Source organism: Petromyzon marinus, chromosome 1 (assembly GCF_048934315.1).
Source record: "Petromyzon marinus isolate PM22_M1 ecotype Great Lakes invasive population chromosome 1, UKy_Petmar_22M1.pri1.0, whole genome shotgun sequence".
Classification (NCBI taxonomy): Eukaryota; Metazoa; Chordata; class Hyperoartia; order Petromyzontiformes; family Petromyzontidae; genus Petromyzon; species Petromyzon marinus.
The window spans coordinates 19,037,730-19,059,929 of record NC_133667.1 but is presented as its reverse complement, the minus strand read 5'-3'; the positions used below and the strand labels follow the sequence as shown (position 1 = coordinate 19,059,929).

The following is a 22,200-nucleotide window of genomic DNA, read 5'->3' as shown; positions in this document are numbered from 1 at the left end:
ATTGTACGGTGTTAGTAGTGCCTTGATTAAAATGGCAGAGAACATTGTGCATTGCTAGATGACCTAACCAAAATGGACGTGCTAAAGTAACTAACATGGATGCCAATTGCATTGGTAGTGAATGTCCACCATATCTTGAAACAATCTGATGCAAGGCAGCTGCGCGGACGTTAATCCTGTTTCGATGCACTCTGAGCTAACCGGTTATTCAATAGAAAAGCATTCTCGATTGCACTGCCTGTTGAACGGGGACCCTTGGTTTTTCAACTCTGTCTAGTTAGGGATGATGCCTTTAGGTGAAAACTAGCTTGTAAGATCTGTCTAGTCTCCGAATTAGGATAATCTATCTTCAGAGTAAATGTCGTTTTGACCAAGTCTCCCAACTAATTTGCTGTATTTTTTGCGTGAAGTTTTCGTCACTTCTACTTTTCACATTGGTATATTTTGCTTATACTCTTTGGTTTTATTCGGTTAAGTCACGTAGGTAAAAAAACAAATTAAAATTAAATAAAAGAAAAAAATAAAACAACATTTCGGAGGCAACACAAGCTTCCGTCTTCAGGTGGAAACAGTCACAGCAAAAAATCGCTGTAGTGACTGTTTCCACCTGAAGACGGAAGCTTGTGTTGCCTCCGAAACGTGTTTTAATTTTTTCTTTTATTTAATTTTTATTTGTTTTTTACCTACGTGACTTAACCGAATAAAACCAAAGAGTGTGAATTCTTGCAGTCACGAAAGCTTCAAATCTAGGATATTTTGCTTTTCTCAAATTTAACTCGTGCTTGTTTTTATGCTTGTGTGTATGCAAGTACACTACACGCATTGTAATGTATTGTCACTAGTAAAATGCAGAAAGTAATACAAGTTTGGCGAATACATTGTGTTGACAGTTTATTTTCCAGTAAATTATGGACTGCTTAAAGGAATGTGGAGGAATACATTCATTTGGTGAACACTTTTTAGCTCCGGTTAAAAAATGACGCCGTACAAGTAACTTTTAAAATAACTCGTGCGTCAAATTTACCTGCGATAAATCACGCGTCAAATGTTTAGTTCAGAACAAACTATACAAATGTGCTTCAAATGATTGAAAGTTTAAGCAAAAGTGAGTACATGTCTAACCTCTGCATACCTGTAATTGTAAAGGGAAACTTGCAATTAATAGAAAAACGCATATGTTGACTTTTGACTAAGATATCGATGATGAAATTTGTTCAGGGTGAACTTGGTTTCCTCCTCCAGTACAGCAGCTCTTAACGGCTACAGTCAGCCTTAACCTAAAATTGTCACCAGCCACAAAATAAAACATGGGATTGAGGGCTGAATTCAAGCTGCACAGGTCTTTGGTAATAATGTAGGCTACTCTAATGACCTGATTGTCACACGGATGCGGTGGATAGAGAGTGAAGTACATCTTGACATTTCGCAATATGTGGTACGGCACAAAGCAAGTGGAAAAGAGCACCAGGGCACAGATGATGATCTTGACAGATTTTTCCTTTGATATTTGCCGACCTTGCATGCGTTCCTGCCTGAGCGCTCGCACGCATAGCAGGTAGCACACGAGCATGACCAGGTGAGGTAGCGTAAAACCCAGGATGGTGAGCACGAGGCTGTAGACGAACATTGTCGCGATGTCGGCGGAGTCTGTGAATCCGTGGCACCGCAAGTTGTTGCTGGATGGGTACTGAGACACGGACACGAACGACAAGAGGGGCGACACCTGGGCCAAAATGCACGTCCAGCCAGCGACGCACATCCAGAGGGACACGCGGTGTCGTGGCGAGCGGTGCCACTTCAGAGGGTGGACGATGGCTACGTAGCGATCCAGGCAAATGTAGACCAAGAAGAGGATGCTGATGTACATTTGGGCATAAGTCAAGAAGCGCATCAGCTTGCATGTGATGGAGCCAAACACCCATATGCTGTCATTTGCCTGAAAAGTTAAAGCAATGATGAATAGCACTGCATTAAATTCAAGTCAAAATATCTGCATCTCCCTGCTCAAACAGGCATTTGCAATGCTCATCTCTGCTGGCGAGTTTGAGCAAGAGGTGTAAATTGTGCATTCCTATGGCAGAGGCCAGTCTCTCCACCGGATAACTCGTTAATACATTCCTGCAAAGTGTTACTCATTATATTCTTTGGGTCTTTCGGTAAAGTCACGTAGATTGGTTCAAAGAAAATAACAAGAAACTACGACGTTTCGATCGCAACACAAGCGGTCGTCTTCAGGAAAAGGGGGTTAGCCTCGAACGGCAAACTGTTTATAAAGGTTTTAAATGGGTGTAGCTTAAGTGTCAGCAGTATGGGCGGGGCAGCTAATGTTAATGTAAGTGATGGTCCACCACGGCGCCCGTGATGGGTTTCCACCAATTGGAGGACTGCCAGGTAAAAATAACAATTAGCATGTTAATGTAACATCGGACAGCGGCCTCCATGTCGAGGGCGTTCGACATGGAGGCCACTCTTTGATGATGGTGCAATTCTATACAGCGATCATTGAATCCATCCTCACCTCCTCCATAACCGTCTGGTACGCTGCTGCCACTGCCAAGGACAAGAGCAGACTGCAGCGTATCATCCACACTGCTGAGAAGGTAATTGCCTGCAATCTACCAACCCTCGAGGACCTGTACACGACAAGGTCCATGAGGCGAGCAAGGAAGATTATGGCCGATTTCTCCCACCCTGGACACTCTCTGTTTCAGCTACTCCCCTCCGGCAGAAGGCTTCGGTCCATCTGGACCAAAACCTCACGCCATAAAAACAGTTTCTTCCCATCTGCTGCTGGCCTGTTAAACAAGGCCAAGGGCTAACACTGTTTTTAACATTTGATCTACATAACGACACCTTGCCGATATTAACTATGTTACCCTATTTGTATTTTTTATTTTTAAATTATATCTTAAAGCTATTTTATATTCGATATTTATTTAATTTTATATACTTCAGCTCCTTGGTGTTAGACTTTTAACCCTTATTATAGTAAGACTTGTTTAAAACTTATTTAAGATTTTAGATTCCTATATGTTGAATGTATGCACCATCCTGCCAAAGTAAATTCCGTGTCGGTGTGAACTTACATGGCGAATAAAACCCTTTCTGATTCCCTTTCTGATTACATTAACATGCAAATTTTTACCTGGCAGCCCTCCAATTGGTGGAAACCCATCACGAGCGCCGTGGTGGACCATCACATTAACATTAGCTGCTCCGCCCATACTGCTGACACTTAAGCTACGCCCATTTAAAACCTTTATAAACAGTTTGCCGTTCGAGGCTAACCCCCTTTTCCTGATGACGACCGCTTGTGTTGCGATCAAAACGTCGTAGTTTTTTGTTATTTTCTTTGAACCAATCTACGTGCCTTCACCGAAAGACCCAAATAATGAGTACCAATGATTACCAAGTCATGATTTGGTACTCATTAGCTACCCTGAAAAACTGATTGGCAGATTTGAACTTGCAACCGTTTGAAATTGCTCGAACAATAAGACCTTCCAGCCAGATTTTCTTCATATAATATCAAGTGAAATATATGTAAGTGGATCAATATCCAAATAAAAATAAATTATTTGTTGGGTTAGCCAAAATCAACTTCACAATGTAAAATTTCGAACTATAAAAAAACCCATCTTGGATTTTTTACCTTAAGGGAATAATATGGCCTGCAAGACCAGTACCACATGTTCACGATCGTCCAAGTATTGCTAATAAGCCATTTCTATTTCTGGCAGCAGTAATGCATTGGTAACATGCAGGAAGGTACTCGATAAGACAAACTAGTTTTCATATGGGTCATTGAAATTTTACACACGTGGTAGGCACAATTAGCAAACGATACACTTACTAAAATTAGACCTTTCAACACAGAATTATAATACAAAAAATGTTATATAAAACAAATGCCCACAGTTGCCCCAAAATGTACGGTACTGCTAGGGAGAGTGCCTCTTGGTTAAACTTGTGCAGAGAAAGCGTGTGCAAACTTCAGTGCATCGGGACGTCTCTTACCCGCGCCACGTGGGTGCAGCATGATGTCCAACGTTTTGCTGCATGTGCTAGATAGCTTCTTCAGGGACTCAATTTAGTTCACCACACTTGGTAATTCAGTTTCCGAACAAGTTGCCAGCAGGTAGAGCGAAACGCTGGACATCATGCTGAACAACACACAAGTGCAACCCAGAAACCTACCAGGGAGCAGGTGCAGGGGTGGAGGTGTTGCTTGCGACTCCGATTACACTGTGTAACACATTTTTTCTTTTCTTGTTCCTGGGTAGTAAGTGTTATTTCATAATTGCTTATGTCTCAAAAGTACAGAAAATGGCTATTATTCCCCACAAACTTTGCTTTTGTGACCAGGACAGTGATATTTTGAAATTTACCTATTTCCCAGAACATTCCAGATAGATTCAGTGCTAAGTAAACTTGGAGTAACTTCTAGAACATTCTACAACTTTCCAGTGATATAAATAGTAGTAGAAGTATAGGGGCCTTAAGACCACCAGTTCATATTCTTAGCTCTTTCGGTAAAGTCACGTGACTTTACCGAAAGAGCTAAGAATATGAATTACTGCAGTCACGAAAGCTTTAAATCAAAATTTAACCACCAGTTCAGTTCAGTTCCAGCTGCCTAAGTGGATACATATCTGCATTTTTCTGAGATGGCATCAAGAGGCTGCAAGCATCCGTCGGACACATTTTGCTATGTCTGCAGCCAATTTATCAAGACAAGAGCGAAAAAGTACTCTGTGGAAGCATCTGCTAAGATGTGTGAGGCCTACAAGGCATATTTTGGCATGCCTGTCGGGGATCAAGACAAACCCTGGGCACCTCATTTCACCTGCGAGCAATGCAAAAAAACTCTGTAAGGTAAGATGGACAATTGTTGCTTGGAATTTTGTGTTGTAAAATTTGTTACAATTCTTAACATCGTGAAAGTTTTAATTTTAAAATGTTTTACAATTTTCAATGTTATTGAAATATATAATATATGAAAAATGTTGCGAGAATCTTTTACACATTAGTCATGAGTGAAATAAATGTATTTTTGAAGGATGGTACAGAGGGGAAAAGAGACCCATGAAGTTAGCTATCCTAAGAATTTGGCAGGAACCCACTGACCACTCAAGCAACTGCTACTTCTTTCAATCTTCGCTCCCTGTACCCGCTCCTCCGGAGAGAAGGCAGCCGTCTTTAGAAGAGAGCAGCAAATCAGAGAGCGAGGAAGACATTGTAGATCCAGATGACAATTTCGGACGTGTAGCTGAGGAGAGAAAACCATACTACCCCAACCAAAAAGACCTCAACGACTTGATCAGAGATATTGGTCTCACCAAGTCAAATGCCGAGCTTTTGACGTCAAGGCTCAAGCAGTGGAACTTGTTGGATGAAAGTGTGCAAGTCACAGATCAGAGGAAGCGTCACGAACCTTTTTGCAGCTTCTTCACTCGTCAATATGGGCTCTGCTTCTGCCACAATGTGCCTAGTGTGTTCGAGGCAATCGGAATCGCTTGTAACCAGAATGAGTGGTGCCTCTTCATTGACAGCTCATCCAGGAGCCTCAAAGCTGTACTCCTCCATAATGGTAACAAATACCCGTCTCTTCCCCTGGCTCACTCGGTACACCTCAAAGAGGATTACAACAGCATCAAGACCTTGCTGGACGCCTTGAAGTATGACGAGTACGGCTGGGAGGTCATTGGAGACTTCAAAATGGTGGCATTCCTGATGGGTCTCCAAGGCGGTTTTACCAAGTTTCCCTGCTATCTTTGCCTTTGGGACAGCAGGGACACCAAAGCGCACTACCACAGGCGGGACTGGCCACAGCGGACCAAGTTCTCTATGGGGAGGAACAACGTCAAGTGGGAGCCGCTGGTAGACCCCCGGAAGGTGCTGATGCCACCACTGCACATCAAATTGGGCCTTATGAAACAATTTGTCAGAGCTGTCGGCAGCCTTCAAGTACCTTCAAGACTTATTCCCTACGCTGTCTGAGGCGAAGGTCAAAGCCGGTGTCTTCGTTGGACCACAGATAAAGAAGATCCTGGAGCACAATGACTTCCCCAAGAAGCTCACTAGTACGGAGAAAGTGGCTTGGAACAACTTTGTCGCAGTGGTTCGTGGCTTCCTGGGCAATCACCAGGTCGAAAACTATATGGAGCTGGTTGAGACTCTGGTGAAGAACTAAGACACAATGGGCTGCAGGATGTCCCTCAAAGTCCATATCCTTGATGCTTGTCTTGATAAATTCAAGGAGAACATGGGAGCGTACTCGAAGGAGCAAGGCGAGCGCTTCCACCAGGATATACTGGACTTTGAACGCCGCTACCAAGGATAGTATAACGACAACATGATGGAAAACTACATTTGGGGGCTGATTCGTGAAAAGTGATTTGCAGTATAATCGTAAATCTTGAAAAACAACTCACTTATAAATCTTTTGCAGTCATTTTTGTATTACTTTAGTATAAATACACGTTCATTTTGATTCGTATGTTGTTGTTTTGTGACTTTATGTGAGCGAAAATACAGAAATTCGCCCATTTCCTCATTGAAAATAGGTGAATTTCAAAATATCACTGTCCTGGTCACAAAAGCAAAGCATGTGGGGAACAATAGCCATTTTCTATTATTTTTAGGCATAAGCAATTAGGAAATAACACTTACAACCCTGGAACAAAAACTTGTGCCACATAGTGTTATGAGTGGCCACTGGATTAACCATTGTGAGAGGCTGGCTGCGAACCGTGCTGTGTGGCACTCTGTCTGGTATGACGTTCATGTAGTAGCGGTAAGCACGCTGCGCTATGAACCCGGCGCCCCGAGATTATCCGAACCGGTCTTGGGCCTCCCCTAGGTCGACTCGGCCTCAATTGAGTACCTGGTGCGGTGTGTAGTAAACGTCGCCACTGGGGAGACAAAGGCGGTCGGGCGTGGTGCTGGCCACCCACCCTTCCCCCTGGTGTACCATGCCGGCCTTCGCAGGTGCTACTAGACAACAGCACTTACAGCCTGCTAAGGCTATATAACAGGGTGTCTTTCTTTTGTATTACCTGGTACACGATCTGCATGGGCAGGGTGAGGAGGTAGAGGAGGTCGGCCACAGCCAGGTTGAAGAGGAACACCGCGCTGGAGCTCCAGGTCCTCACGCTGCGCGCGTACAGCCAAATCGCGGTCACGTTGCCGGGCAGCCCCACCAGTAGCACGAGGCAATACATTGCTGTGTGAACATACTTGTCAAAGAGCGTGACCGTCTTCCCGCAGATGTCACTCCCGGCAGAATCGTTGATCTGGGCGTCGATCAAACCGGTGCTGTTGGAACTCGCCATGGCTTGCCCTGCCTTGACTGCCAAGCCCACTGGTTTGCTGGTCACGAGTAGAACTTGTGTTATCGAGTCGGTTGCTGATAAGGGGGCTATGTGTAAATGCTTCGTTAGTGTGTGATGTCAAACATGTGGCCGAGGTTGTTAAGCCTTTCAGAAAATCGTTTCAAGGTCTGTGACCACTTAAATATAGTGCGCTTTGTGAGTAGCACAGATCAAGGAGCAGCGCAATTGAGTCATTTTTCCAGGTTTAATTTTCACTCAGTCAATGTACACCTCGAGATTTTAGCTACATATACGTTGTTTTCAAAGCAATGTAAACGAAGCGCAAGGTGAAGATGAAATAAAAAAAAGGTTTGACCCTTTCTAGCAACAAAACAGGTATTAAGATTTTGATTTAAAGCTTTCGTGACTGCAGGGATTCATATTCTTGGTTCTTTCGGTGAAGTCACGTAGAAGGGAAACAATAAAATAATAAAAATATAAAACAATAAAATTCTCACGACGTTTCGACTGCAACACCAAGCTGTGGTTTTTCACACCTGATGATGATTGCTTGTGTTGCAGTCAAAACGTCGTGAGAATTTTATTGTTTTATATTTTTATTATTTTATCGTTTCCCTTCTACGTGACTTTACCGAAAGAATCAAGAATAGGTATTAAGTTGTTCAAACACCACATAGCAAAAGGTATAGAATGCCGACTCATAACTCGCGGAGGATCGCTCCTCTTAACAAAATAGTTGCGCGGTTTACTTTGCAATTGCGAGTTCGCGTTCAAGTGAATGTTAATTTATTTAGATTTCAGGTAATTCGGTTCGTAAGTACGGATGTTCGTAAGTCGGGTGTTCGTAAGTACGGGTGTTCGTAAGTCGGGTGTACTGTATATCGTGTTATCCTTTTAAATTTGATAAAAGAAACAGTTTTTTTTATTTTAAACACAAGCAATCATCATCATGTGTGATGATGATTGCTTGTGTTGCAGTCGAAACGTCGTGAGAATTTTATTGTTTTATATTTTTATTATTTTATTGTTTCCCTTCTACGTGACTTTACCGAAAGAACCAAGAATATGAATCCCTGCAGTCACGAAAGCTTTAAATCAAAATTTTACATCTGATGTAGTGTACTGTAATGATTTGTTAATAATTCACAACTATTTTCTGTATCTTTCCATTCGTGTATTTCTTCTCAGGAAACTCTTGGTAAACATATTTCGTTAATAGGTGATAAGCTTGCACTGGGATCTGTACATGTAATATAATTTATTAAATTATTGACAAATAATCTAAACAGGTATTTTACTGTGCAGTATTTTGGAAAAATAATAAAATATATTTTTCATCTAATCTTTGAAAAAATGACAAAATTACTTTAAAGTATTTGGCTACTATAAATGTCCTTATGGTAAGCAACTTTGTTGAGCTATAATTTGTGGCCAGATCGCTGCTGAAAAAAAAGGTTTTGTTTTAGCATCATGTACAAGATGATTGCCTTCGCGGCAATGAGATGCCTTAGGAGGCAAGATGACACATTTGTTTGTAACAAGTCGTGTACGAGTTTGAGTATACAGGACTCCCATTTTACATGTGGGGGTTTCTCCAGACACTCCGGTTTCCTCCCCCATACAAAAAAAAAACATGTTAAACAAAGACGGCCTACCCTTCAGCCGTATTTTCAGGCGGCACTGTGCGATGTAACGAAACATAGATTATAATGCTGAGAAACGTGCAGTGGAATAAAAAAAACCCATCAGAGAGCTATAGAGCACCACGGCGAAGACCTGCAATCACGAGGCCTTTCATTCTGAAGCAGGAGCAAATGAGTTGGACTTTTCTGTGTGTACAAAGTGGTATACCCATTGCTATGTATATTGCCACCACTGGCAGTTTATTACTGGTAGGCACCTCCTGGTTACACCAGCCCACAGGGGATTATTGTGTCCGTCCGTCCGTCGTGCATCCAAACATGGGAGGGGTGGGGCTGGGTGGAGAGGGGAGGGTGGGGAGGGGCTGGGTGGGGAGGGGAGGGTGGGGAGGGGCTGGGTGGGGAGGGGAGGGTGGGGAGGGGCTGGGTGGGGCTGGGTAGGGAGGGGCTGGGTGGGGAGGGAGGGGTTGGGTGGGGAGGGGAGGGTGCGGAGGGGCTGGGTGGGGAGGGGCTGGGTGGGGCTGGGTGGAGAGGGGAGGGTGGGGAGGGGATGGGTGGAGAGGGAGGGGTTGGGTGGGGAGGGGCTGGGTGGGGAGGGTGGGGCTGGGTGGGGAGGGGAGGGTGGGGGGTGGGAGGGGAGGGGCTGGGTGGGGAGGGGCTGGTCACCCCGTGGTGCCCTTATAAAACTCAACGTTTAACCTACTCACGCCGGCTTGTGCCCGCCCTCACAGTAGGGCATATTTGCGGAATACACCACGTGGTGCCGCTGTTGACCCTGGCCACTGACCGAGCAACCCAACGTTCCTACCAGCCCCCTCCGCAGGAATGTATTTTAATTGTAGCAGCATATGCCCGACCAGTTGGTGGATTCAATGTTGCTGTCGAGTTGTAAATTTGTTTGCATTGATTCACTGTCCCAGCGATTCAGTGAATTGTGAGGGATTGTCAATGGTTTCAGTGTCACAATTCTATTGAATAATTATTCATATTAGTCTTGCTTTTTCTGTTTCATTATTTGTATTTGGTGTTATCTCATTTGTACAATTTTCATTAGCTTAATTGTAACAATAGTAACGCTCATTATCTACTATTAAATCAGACTGTTCTGTATCTCTACGTAATAATACACTGTATCTATAATTTTCTCAGCATATTGTAGACATGTTAACCAACAGCATTGGTTTAAGTAAGCAAATTGTGGAGCGGTTTTGACCTTCTGGGTCTCATCAGGACAGCCAGTCTGACTCAGCTGATATTCAAATCTAGATTTTATGTGAGGTAAAGACCATATGTGAATCTATTTTGTTACAATGGATATCCGCCTATAATTTCCATAAATTATTACGCATACAATTTGATAGACGGACCATGAGTGTGAATTGACAAAAGGCTGTACATTACTTATTTTTATACTTGAGTGTAAAAATGAGATGTTAATTGATGAATGGATGCACCATCACAATGCCTAGCTGTTTACCTTCCAGTGACTGCACACTAAACAAGACTTCGGTCACTGGTCACATCAAAATGCATTATTGACACCATTACACACCAATGCACTTTGTAGACATTTACAACATTACATAGCTCTCACCAGCGTAGACTACGATTGAAAACTCATTTTTTTTAGAACGGCTTTTTTGTGTTTAGTTTGTTGTCCTACCTCCGCACTTCCGATTCGTGTGGTTGACTATGTAAGGTGCGAAAGAAGTTCAACGCACATACATACTTACGAGAAGGGACAGAAAGGCAGAGTGAGTCGTATGCGAGACGTCCTCTACCTTTAAACAGGGATACCAAGCTCGCCCCAACTGCGGCATGTAGAACTTGGGCACTGCTTGATTTCACATCTTTATTGGGCTGAACCTCGGTTCCTCAAAGTCGTAATTTAACATCCGACTTTGGATGTCGACTGTTGACTTTGCGACGGCTATGATAATCTACTACAGCAAGGGGTGTGTGTGTGTGTGGTATAGCATCAGTGGCTATGATGACTTCTTGACCTCAACCTAGAATGTTTAGGGCAGTCGGCTGTCACACATGTTCCCGTCTCCCCCATGAGCCTCCCCTTGCCAATACCTCCCCCTACCGTCCTTCCCACAATCACACAGGTTTATCCAAGCTCTGGTAACATGTTACGAGTCCCACAAATACCAAAATTCTCCAGATTACAAGATGCACTTTTCTGCATGTAATTTAGAGAAAAAGTTGGGAGGAATGTATCTGCTAGGTGTGTGTGTGACAATATTTATATACATCTATAAACAACGAGCACAAGTTTGGGGTTGCGTATTCGTTTCCAGAGTGTTTGATAATGGTTAACTGATTATACAGCATAGTCCTTGCAAAGCCCAAACAACTAGCACCTAAAAGTGCACGGCTAACACCGATAATATAATACGTGACGCCACTGAGGATTCCTGATCAAATGTCAGAGCATTTGAGAGAGCATATATATTTATCTATCCAAGAGGGTTCTCACTGAGTCTAAACACAATGGTTTAGGTCAGTTCATATTCGGATGTTTTCGACAATTTCTCAATGAAATGCATACAGATAGCTCAACAACCTATTTGTTGTACTGTACTGCCAACTCTTGGCCACCTTATAGCTCGATAGTTTGGGAGTCTGATATGTATACAGCAACAGATCTGGTTGCACAAGCTGGTAATGAAATATAGCTCAAACAAGTATATGCCCTCACACAACATAACAACACAATTTCTCAAAATGCAGAGCAGCCTGGAGCAAACACACTGCTCTCAGAATCTCGCTCTAGAGCCGCAGGCAGTTTTATAAACGTTTAATATCATATGGAATTCATTTTTTTTGTTTATGGGAGGGGTGAGTGGATTCATGTCAAATGAAAAAGAGTGGGGTAGTGGACATCTTTGCCTGGTGCCTCTGTTAAGGTTAAACATATCTCCCCCAGGTTACTAAGTCATTATCTTATAGAAAATGGCCATTCAAGCCCTCGCAGCCTTCTTCACCTTCAGGGCGATTACTTTCAGAAATGCACCATTGTTCTGATGCTGCTGTACCTCCTTCCTTTTGTAAACACAGCGTGGTTATTATGGACTTTGGCAGGATGCACTCAGGGCACTGTGATGCTTTCTTGAAGGTTCTGTAATAATAATGGTTTCAAAGGGAGATAACCATGTACGATAGTCGGCAAGATTGGATGGGTCCAAGTCGTACGTTTTTCATGGGGTGCCACGGTGGTGAGATGTTAACTCCCTCTCCTGGTATACAGGATGGTTGTGCGTTCGATCCCGACTCGGACACCTGTATATTGGAATGTTCTCCCGTGGTTGCTGTGGTCCTGCCTGACTCTCTTGAATATGGAGCTCCCTCCTTTATATACAGTAAAATAACTATCAACTTTTGGTAATTGTTTTAGCTGCCCTACAATAAGCCGCTGTTTTGTTCCTCTTCTGACATCCACTTTCAAAAGTCCTCTTCATGTTTAACAAGCCTCTGAAAGTAGAATAAATAAACGTTAGACAAACTCTTTTGAACTCAATCCTATATGTTTACAAGTAAAGTTGAAGTACACATTTCAATATAAATAAATAAAAACATAAAATATGACTTTACAAGAAGAATTCACGGGAAGATTCTGTCTGGCTTCATTATTTTTAAACAGATGTTTTTGAAATGTAAGTGCACGGTTATTTATCCACCGCTTTATAAACTCAATATGACAAATAATTGTGTAGCCATACAACTACAGGCATTCCTCGATTTACGAATACAATGCGTTCCTGAACAATGCTGCGTAAATCAAACATTCGTAAATCAAAACAATAATTACCGTTATTTTAAAGGAAAAATTGAAGGCAAAGTTCTCATAACGCAAGAAAATATGGATTTTTTTCATTTTCCCTTTACAATAATGAAACCATAACCATAAATTACGATGATAATAATACTTTACTGTAATAATGAAACTCACCTGATTCCTATGGTCACCTCAGTGTGTTGAGATGAGTGACTGGGGAGGAGGAGATAATGGCAGGTTGTTGGCTATCTTCTACTGGGGCTGCCCAGCATTCTTGGCTGGCTGATGGAGTTTGTGGCGTAGATGATGATGGTTCAGGTTCGGAGGCAGGGTTCTCAGGAGCTACTGGTGCATGAGGCCTGACGAATCAATAGTCATTCAATGCCTACCAAAGCGTTTTCCTTTCTCACGCCTTTTTATGATATCCGGATTCGTTAGCAGGCTTGCCTAGACTTATTTGCTGGAGTAATAGCTGGTAATGTTGATTCATGCTTGCCACTCATATTGAAGGGTGCTTGAAATACATGGCAAATAACGCAATAAATGCAGACCCATGGGGCACACGCTAACAACCGTTACACGAACTGGGAAGAAGAGAAGTGGTGATGTGGGCACGCTGAGGTGAACAGTGCAGAGTACACCGATGCAGTACGTCGACTAAGGGGCTGTCCATAAATGACGTCATGCACCTGGGAGGGGGGGGGGTCAGACATTTGTGACGATGTGTGACGAGCGGTAGGGGGAGGGGTTTAGAAATGTGACGTCAGATAAAAATGAGCAACTTTAAATAAATATAGACAACACGTTCTACTTAATTAAATAGACTTTATAATAAATGTTTCCTCCTACTACATCAGATTGCAGCGCCACATTAAATAGGCACTACAGTGACAATAGTTTAAAGTGATTTGAAGCATGTTTTATTTTGTGTGTGGGGGGGGGGCGGAGTTTTGTGACGTCATATTTGAGGGGGGGGTCTGACTTTTTGTGACGCCGTGTGACGAGGGGGGGGGGTCAAAAATCGTCAAAAACCGCGTGACGTCATTTATGGAAGGGCCCTAAGACACTTCTTGTCTACGGCTCGCAATAAAACTTTCGTTAAAGTTTCGTTAAAGCGAAACTTGGTAAATCGGGAGTTTGTAAATCGATAAATGCCTGCAAATGTTTCTCATCGGAATGAAAAATCACCGTTTCAGAGTATTTGTTCCCTATCTCCTTTATTCTTCAACTGATTATGTAAAATATATTGGGACCTCCCTTGCCAGCATCAAAATATAAGAATAGCGTTTCCCCTTTCCGGTAATAAAAACAGTTGTGTTATGATGTTAAAACACCAAACTGGAACCTTTTACAGGGAATCATGTCCGCATTAACCACACATACACCATGCTCTGACAATAGATGGATTGTCTTTAAAACTGATTGGTCCACACCAGAGACAGCTTTCTTTAGAGCCGAGCCTCAAACAGTGTGAGACCAGAGGACGCCAAAAGGCGAACAGCACCAAGACAATGCCACTATGAGGACACTGAGAGCTCGGGGTGAGCAGCAGCGACATCATGAGGTCCCATGTATCAAATTAGACCATAGGACAGTGGTCTAACACTGCTTGAGACTAGGCTCTAAAGAAAGCTGCCTCTGGTGGTGTGGACCAATCAGTTTCAAAGACAATGCATCACATTCTATCAGAGCATGTTTTTTTTGCATGTTCACCGCAAGTGTCTGCGGTTAATGCAGACATGATTCCTTGCAAAAGGCTTCAGTTTGGTGGTTTAACATCTTAACACCTGCTTTATTGCCAAGAAGGGTAAAACCTATTATTAAATATGATTATGTAAAACTTTAAATTTCATATGATTATTCTTTCCTATTTAGAGGCCCCTCATGTGAGGCCCTAAGCTATAGCTTACTTAGCTATAGCTTACTTAGCTTATGCAAAATCCAGCACTGTTTGATGCCTTGCAATAGGTACCGGCAAAAAATAGTCTCAAAGCTATGATAACTGTTTAACGCGAGCTACTAACGCTTTAATATTTTCATTGGCGTTGTGCTGTTCGCCATTTGGTGTTCTCTGGTCTAACGCTGGTGACACAAGGCGATAAAGGAGGCTGCCTCTGTTGTAGGATGATGCATACATCATCAAAGTACTTTTGTATATTCTACCACAAGCACATGAAGCTCATGCAGACTTAATGCCTTACAATCGGTGTCTATTTGGTGTTTGAACATCTTAACTTATGTATTATTGCCGGAAAGCGTAAAGCGTATTCTTTTTTTTCATCATTATAAACTTGCTTTCTTTTTAAGGCAGTGGCATTGATGATTTGTTTTTGTGATTGTGCACAACTGTCAACGCAAGAAAAAAATGTTTAGTTCGCTATAACACTGACTGACCATTCAGAAAGCAAAAGTATTTTACGGGCGTTGTGTCGGTCAGTTGAAATGCCACAGTGGAAAGAGGACACAACTGCAGGGGGCAATATATGAACGCTGAAAGTATCGCACAATAGTTGGCTAGTGCTGCATCGGTTTTCAAGTGCTATGTTGGTCTGCCAATGTGTCATTTTCATTCAACAAATTTGTGTTTTGTCACGTGAAAGAGGACCAACTTGACTTATTAATTTGTTCGCCATTGTTTATTTTTGCAATTCTTTTGGGTGTGTTCAATGTTCATACTGTACTTGTCAAATAGCATTTCGTTTTAGTGCCATTAACTTAACAATTATGGATCATAAAAAAAATATTTGTTAATGTCACACTTATTGCAGTTTTCGGTGTCGGCTGCTGTAACCGGTTTCTTCTGATTTAGTCAGAGCGGCTCGCAGTGCATTCAACCAATATTATGCGCACCTAAAACGGCACCAAGCCACATCTACCCATACACGGCAAGCCATCGAACAAAGACGGTCAACGCATCGCGCGCTTTCAGACGCCCTTCTTCAAATGCCCTTCTGCATCCGTCTGAAAGGCTCATTGGGGAAGCCACTTAGAGGCTTTGCACTTTTACATTTAGATCCAAAACGAATTTATTGAGAACCGCTTTTGTGTGTTTAGTTTGTGCACTTCTCCCGCACCTCCGATTTGCACGGCTGACTACGTACGGTGCAAAAGAAGTTCAACATACATACATGGAAAGTCATCCTGCATGCACAATTATTATTATTCTGTCCCTACAATGTTTAATGGATGACACATTGCAAAGACAGTCCTCTACTGTAAGTAGGCCAACATCTACATTATGAAATATTGTGTGTGAGAATAAAGGGAGTTGGAATTGGGTAAATGGCCATGTCAAGCTGTAGACAAGGCTTCTGAAGGTTTTTTCATTGTTAAGGGTGATAAATGTATTGCTAGCTTTGTGGAAAAATGTAACACTTACCCCCCCAGTTCCTTACATAATAATGATCATCAAGCTCAAGCCAGACACCCACAAACATCCGGAGTAGATTCAATAGGGAAAAAGGTCGATGAACCTACAGCTATCCCATGAACATTATACACAGCAATAGTGGAGGAAATGCTTTTTTTTTAAAGCCTGCAGTGCGTGTGCCAACACTTACGCAGCACTCACATTTAACAAATGGATGGTGACGAGGCATTTGTTACTGCGGTGCATCGTCGCTGCCCATACCGTTCTGTAACCATTTGGCATGCATATGACCTTGCCTAAACATGACACAATTATAGATATCGATGTTGTTGGCCAGGAACATGTTTTTGTTACGACACGTGTACTTACTACTTCTTCATAGCAATATATATGTGTATTGTGAAATCGTATATCCAAGCCCATTCCTATTCACAACCCAATTCGCGCGAGGCTGAGGCTCAGCTATTCGGTGACACCTCCTCCCCAATGGGAGACATGGTCACCAAAAAAAAGACCTGGCCACGACATCATCATCAGCAGCAGCAGAGGGGGGTGGGGGATGATGACGACGACGGGCGCGTGAGTGACGCGATGCACGAGGGATCGCCCGTGAGCTCGGGCGGGCATCAGGACGCGGAGCGAGCCGGCAAAAAAGAGGGGGGCAGGGGTGGGGGGGTGGAAAAGCAAAACTCTATCCGTCCGCATCTACCCCCGAACCCACACCGACACAACCCCGTCCAGCAGTGAGTAACGTGAGGACGTCTCTCGACTGCGTCGTACGACTGGGTTAGCGCACGCTGCGCTGAACTGTTGTCGTTACTTGGGGCTCATTTAGGATGCAACTTTAACTAACCTTTGACGTGCCCGCCATGCGTTTGTTCGGTGACCTTTATTAGTCTGAAGGATGTGTTGTTGTGCGTGCGATTAGTTTGTTGTCACCCCCACCCCGACCCCGTAACCTCCGATTAGCGCGGTTGGTTACGTACGGTACGAAAGAAGTTAAACATGCCTGCATACAGACTGTTTAATATATGTGTAGCAAGACAAAGATCCCCCTGCATATAGCCTCGACAGACTGTTGGGGCAAGTGCTGTTCGCGAGTAGCAGCGTCTGTCTATGCAGGCCGGCACTGTGGCACACGTGGGGGTGGGTGGCCAGGCACCTCGCGGGGCCGCCTTTGTCTCCCCAGTGTCGATGTTTACGCATAGAACGAGATACTCATTTGAAGCTGAGTCGACCTGGGGGAAGCCCGGGATCGGTTCAGATAATCGTCACCGCTGTTGTAGCAAGCCTCGAAGTGCGTGGTGCTCAATATCCGTTGGTAGCCCTGGACCAGTGGTGGACATTCCACATTCCCGTGGTCTTTGAAATCGGGGCAGGCAGCATTTGGTTGCTTGTTTATGCTTGCATATCGAGGACTCTACTACACACATACACAGACGTGTGTACCAGTGCCGGATTATCCTCGTAGCAACAGTAGCTACATGTGTATAAGCTACATGTGTATTAGCTACATGTGTAGTAGTTACATGTGTAGTAGCTACATGTGTAGTAGCTACGGGCCCCGCACTTTCAAGGGCCCCGCGCTAAATGCTTTCAAGCTATCAATTCCGGTTCAGTGATTCTGCACTTGCTCTATTACTACAGTACTATACTGCCTTCAACTTTTATGAACGACTGGGTGTTTAAGGTTAGCGATTTGTCTTATTATCTGGCTGTATAGCAAATTTGAAAAATGCAATTTCTTTACTGTGCAAGTAAGAAAAATTGTTTCAATATATATATTTATTTAGGGCCCCTTTATAACACGTGCTACAGACGCCGCATTAGCTTAATGCGGCACTGGTGTCTACAAGTCAAATGAAGTGCCTCCCGTGCCACCATGAGCACTTTGGCGGGGCTCATCTCTGCTGGTCGCAATGAGCCAGTGGTTGGGAATAATCCCACCTTCTATTCCTGCAGCTTCTCTCTCTCTCAAAGACAACCGCAATTGCTTTCTTGCCCCAGAAATGCAGCCTCTGTCCTGCACGGGGGTGTTCATCTCACACACAGGACGGTACTGTGCTCACGACGGAAGGTGGACCAGAGGGCAAATCGACCCCGTTCAGTGCAGTATTTGACCTCACGTTATCATAGTTTGAGGACCATGTACCAAATGAGATGTCAAGTCATCGGACCCTGTGGCGATTACATAAAAAAAACACTGCTGCTACAACTCTCCCGATTCCATTATTAGTATACTCTATATGAAAATTAGTTCGCGTGTGTATATAGAGTATTCTTAAAAAGGTGAATGTGTGTATGTAGAGTACTCTTATGAAGGTGCATGTATGTGTGTAGAGTACACTTATAAAGATGCATGTGTGTGTGTATAGAGTACATTGATAAAGGTGCATGTGTGTATGTAGAGTACACTTATGAAGGTGCATGTGTGTACGTAGAGTACACTTATGAAGGTGCATGTGTGTATAGTACACTTATGAAGGTGCATGTGTGTATGTAGAGTACACTTATGAAGGTGCATGTGTATGTCGAGTACACTTATGAAGGTGCATGTGTGTGTACATAGAGTACTCTTATAAAGGTGCATGTGTGTGTATATAGTACACTTATGAACGTGCATGTGTGTGTGTAGAGTACACTTATGAAGGTGCATGTGTGTATAGTACACTTATGAAGGTGCATTGTGTATGTAGAGTACACTGATACAGGTGCATGTTTGTGTATGTAGAGTACACTTATGAAGGTGCATGTGTGTATATCGAGTACACTTATGAAGGTGCATGTGTGTGTATAGAGTACACTTATGAAGGTGCATGTGTATATAGATTACACTTATGAAGGTGCATGTGTGTGTGTATATCGAGTACACTTATGAAGGTGCATGTGTGGGTGTATATACTCTAAATCAACCTCGCATTTCCCCTGCAGGATCCTGTAATGTTATAACAATAGTTTTTTACCATTTTTTCTGGCAACAAAACTGACACCTTTTTACAAGGAATCATGTTTGCATTACCCACAATACCTGCGGTCAGACTGCGGTCAGAAAAAAAAGGGTAAATAACCTATTATTATATTTTGCTACTGTAATGCTCAAATGACGTAGCCTAACATTCAAACGACATTACAGTACCACAGTGTTTGGATTGCAAGTGAGTTAGATGAGTAACTTCAGAAGTTGAGCTGTAGAGAAGCCCGGTTGACAATGTACAGTGTTGGAACATTGTCAGGGGTGTTATCTGAACAACGACTACCCTCCACGTTTGTGTCAGACACGCACTTTTACTGCACTTGCCGTGTTGTCTGTTTATTAAAGCTGACTGTGCATCTCTGCATGGAGCTGCACATTAGGTTGTTCGGGCGCCTCAGTGGCGAGATGTTAACTACTTCGCAAGGTATGCAGGATATCATGGGTTCGATCCCGACCCTGACGCCTGCTGCTGCATATTTGGAGTTTGCGTCTCTCTCCCCGTGGTCGTGTGGCTTTTTCTCCCGGTCTTCCGGTTTTCCCCTCCACATTTAGAAACATGCGTGTAGAGTATTTGGCTGCTATACATTTCCACATGATGGGCTATGTTCGTTGAGCTATCATTTATGGCCAGATCGCTTCTAAAAAGGAGCTATATAGCTCAGTCGGCCTTACCTGGTAAACTAAATCATTTTTCGTTGTTTTTAGTTTAAGTAACATCCAAGTATATTGACACATGTAAAGTAATTTTCATTGTAAGAGGCAGTTGAGGAAGACCATCTCTAAAATGTTTTATATATATAAAGTGTTATTTTTCTGTTGATATTGTTGAGGGTATATTATGTAGCATTGTGAGTGGAACATGGTGGAAAATTATGGATGGTGAGACATGGATGAGGCCAAGAGGTGAAGTCAACAACATCGGTGTGACCCTCATCCCAAGTATATTTGACCTTGGAAGAAACCTAAGGCTACGCTATTACAGCAAGTGGCAAGTTGACAATTTCAATGCCATGAGTGCCACTGGCTGAGGAAATGGGGTACGCGTTATGAGATTTGAAGCCACTGCAGGAAATCAATGATTCCACCGGTACCGAGGAATGGGGAATAATCTCTCACTAAACCCGCCTTTCGTAACACCACCAGGACCCACCGTGGACTCCGTACAGAACCAACGAACACTGGCTCAGCACATTTTCAGAATCAACTGATCATAGCAACCTTCTGAAAATAAGTAATCAGTGACGGGATGCAGTTCCACTTGGACTCATGTTGTTTGTGCATCATTCAACAGGTTTTATTTGCTCTGGAGTTAGGTTCAATTTAGGCTGAACTGTGGTATGCATATACAGTACTGTGTCAGCAAGTGTTATTCAACCGGGAGTCTTTGTCAGTCTTTACACAGCTTGAATGGCTTGTTTCTGCAGGCTGTATAGGTCAGCACATTTTTAAAGAGATATGTAAGTTATTTTAACGAAATTGACCATTATAATGTGCTGCGTGGCTGAGTACCATGGACATATGGTGGGAAACTGTCAAAGTATGAGTAGGAGAAAGATATACTGCAGTGTATGAGAAGGTAACAACGGCATGTGTGCCAAGCAGACTCTTCACCTCTTACAAAGTTAAACAGTACGATACCTAGAAGTATGCAAATTCAATCATATATATAAAACACATTTTAAGAGAAGAAACCAACGTTTCTAAAAATTTATGTAAACGTGTATATACATTCTTGTGTCGGTGTAGGGAGTATTTTGGAGACGTCTTTTTCAAGAACAAAAACGTGTGTTTGGGCAGTCGGTACCGTTTGCACAACTTGCACAAGGACAGACTTTTCTAGTGGTTTCTTATTTGGATATGCGAAATATGCTGAGTGGCCATCCATTGAGTAGGCAGCAGAAAATCTGTCAAAACTGGACCCCTCCCCCCCTCCCTGTACGCACGTGGACTTTTTACCCCCCCCTACCCCACCTGAGTACGCACGCCTGACAGCACCCCCCCCCCCGAATCCTATAGAACGGCCGATATGTAATACACGCAGAAACGATGAAGGATTAATAATAATATTAACGTGTTTAAGCAAACAGATAGTCCACCGCCGGACTATCTAACTCATTTGAAGGCCAATGTAGACAAATTATTATCGAGGCTTCACCCCCCACCCCTATCCTATGCGTACGTAAATTGTAGTAGACCCCCCATACGCAAGCGTACGCATTTGGGTTAACCACCACTCTCCCCCCTCCATGCGTACGTACTAAATGGATGGCCCCTAAGTTGGATTTAGAATGTTATACAGTACTGGTATGGTCCTGTAACTCTCTTCTGTAAATTCTGTCATGAGCTTCTTTGTTCATATTGTAGGGGATTGTCCACTTCGGTTATAGAGGTGGGATGATTCAACCCACCAGCAATTTGGTTATTTTCTGTGATTAATTGTAACATTGTGGTGGATGGTAGCACCTACATTGGCTGCTGGGGTAATATTTTACCCGTTACAATATGCGAACGGGAAAAAAAAACGTGTATCCTGACACACGTTATTCAACGCACGTATCTGGATCTCAAGAGTCAATATGAATTGATTGATCTCTACTGCTCTGTTGAAATCCTGTTGTGCTGAAAATACTAAGCAGTTGTGTGTGTGTGGGTGAGGATGGAAACTGCAGCACGATAGGTGTTAGTTCAACACGTAGGCTTTCACGACCGATATTAAACCCGTTGATTACAATTACAACCAGCCACAATTCTGGCTTATGCTTGATGAGGCTGGTTGTAATTACCAGCAAAACGTTGTACTCGAATTGTAAATGTTGCGGGTTTACTCTCCAACATGCCGGTGTGCTGAACTAGAGTCTAATTTACACGTTATGTTTACTTGACAAACCTTACTAATTGGCTGTGTCGGGTGGTGGCGGGTTTAACGACACCTTTATATTTTTTAAACGATCTAACGCAAAACAAACTCTTCAGCAGCACGAGAGGCGTTATCTTGATTTGAAGCTTTCGTGACTGCAGGAATCCATACTCTTTGGTTCTTTCGGTAAAGTCACGTGGTAGGTAGAAATAAAATAATAGATCACGACGTTTCGATCGCAGGT

The 22,200-nt window shown here is 43.1% G+C and overlaps 1 protein-coding gene across 1 annotated transcript; it reads right to left on the bottom strand.

Moving 5' to 3' along the window:
- Window positions 1-890: 890 nt before the first annotated feature.
- Window positions 891-9,304, bottom strand: LOC142924018 (succinate receptor 1-like). The gene is made up of 2 exons (XM_076065284.1): window positions 7,059-9,304; window positions 891-1,936 (listed from the first exon to the last, which is right to left on the bottom strand). Exons 1-2 carry the CDS (start codon window positions 7,332-7,334, stop codon window positions 1,190-1,192), a joined length of 1,023 nt encoding a protein of 340 aa, XP_075921399.1. The 5' UTR covers window positions 7,335-9,304; the 3' UTR covers window positions 891-1,189.
- Between the last annotated feature and the right edge of the window lie 12,896 nt (window positions 9,305-22,200).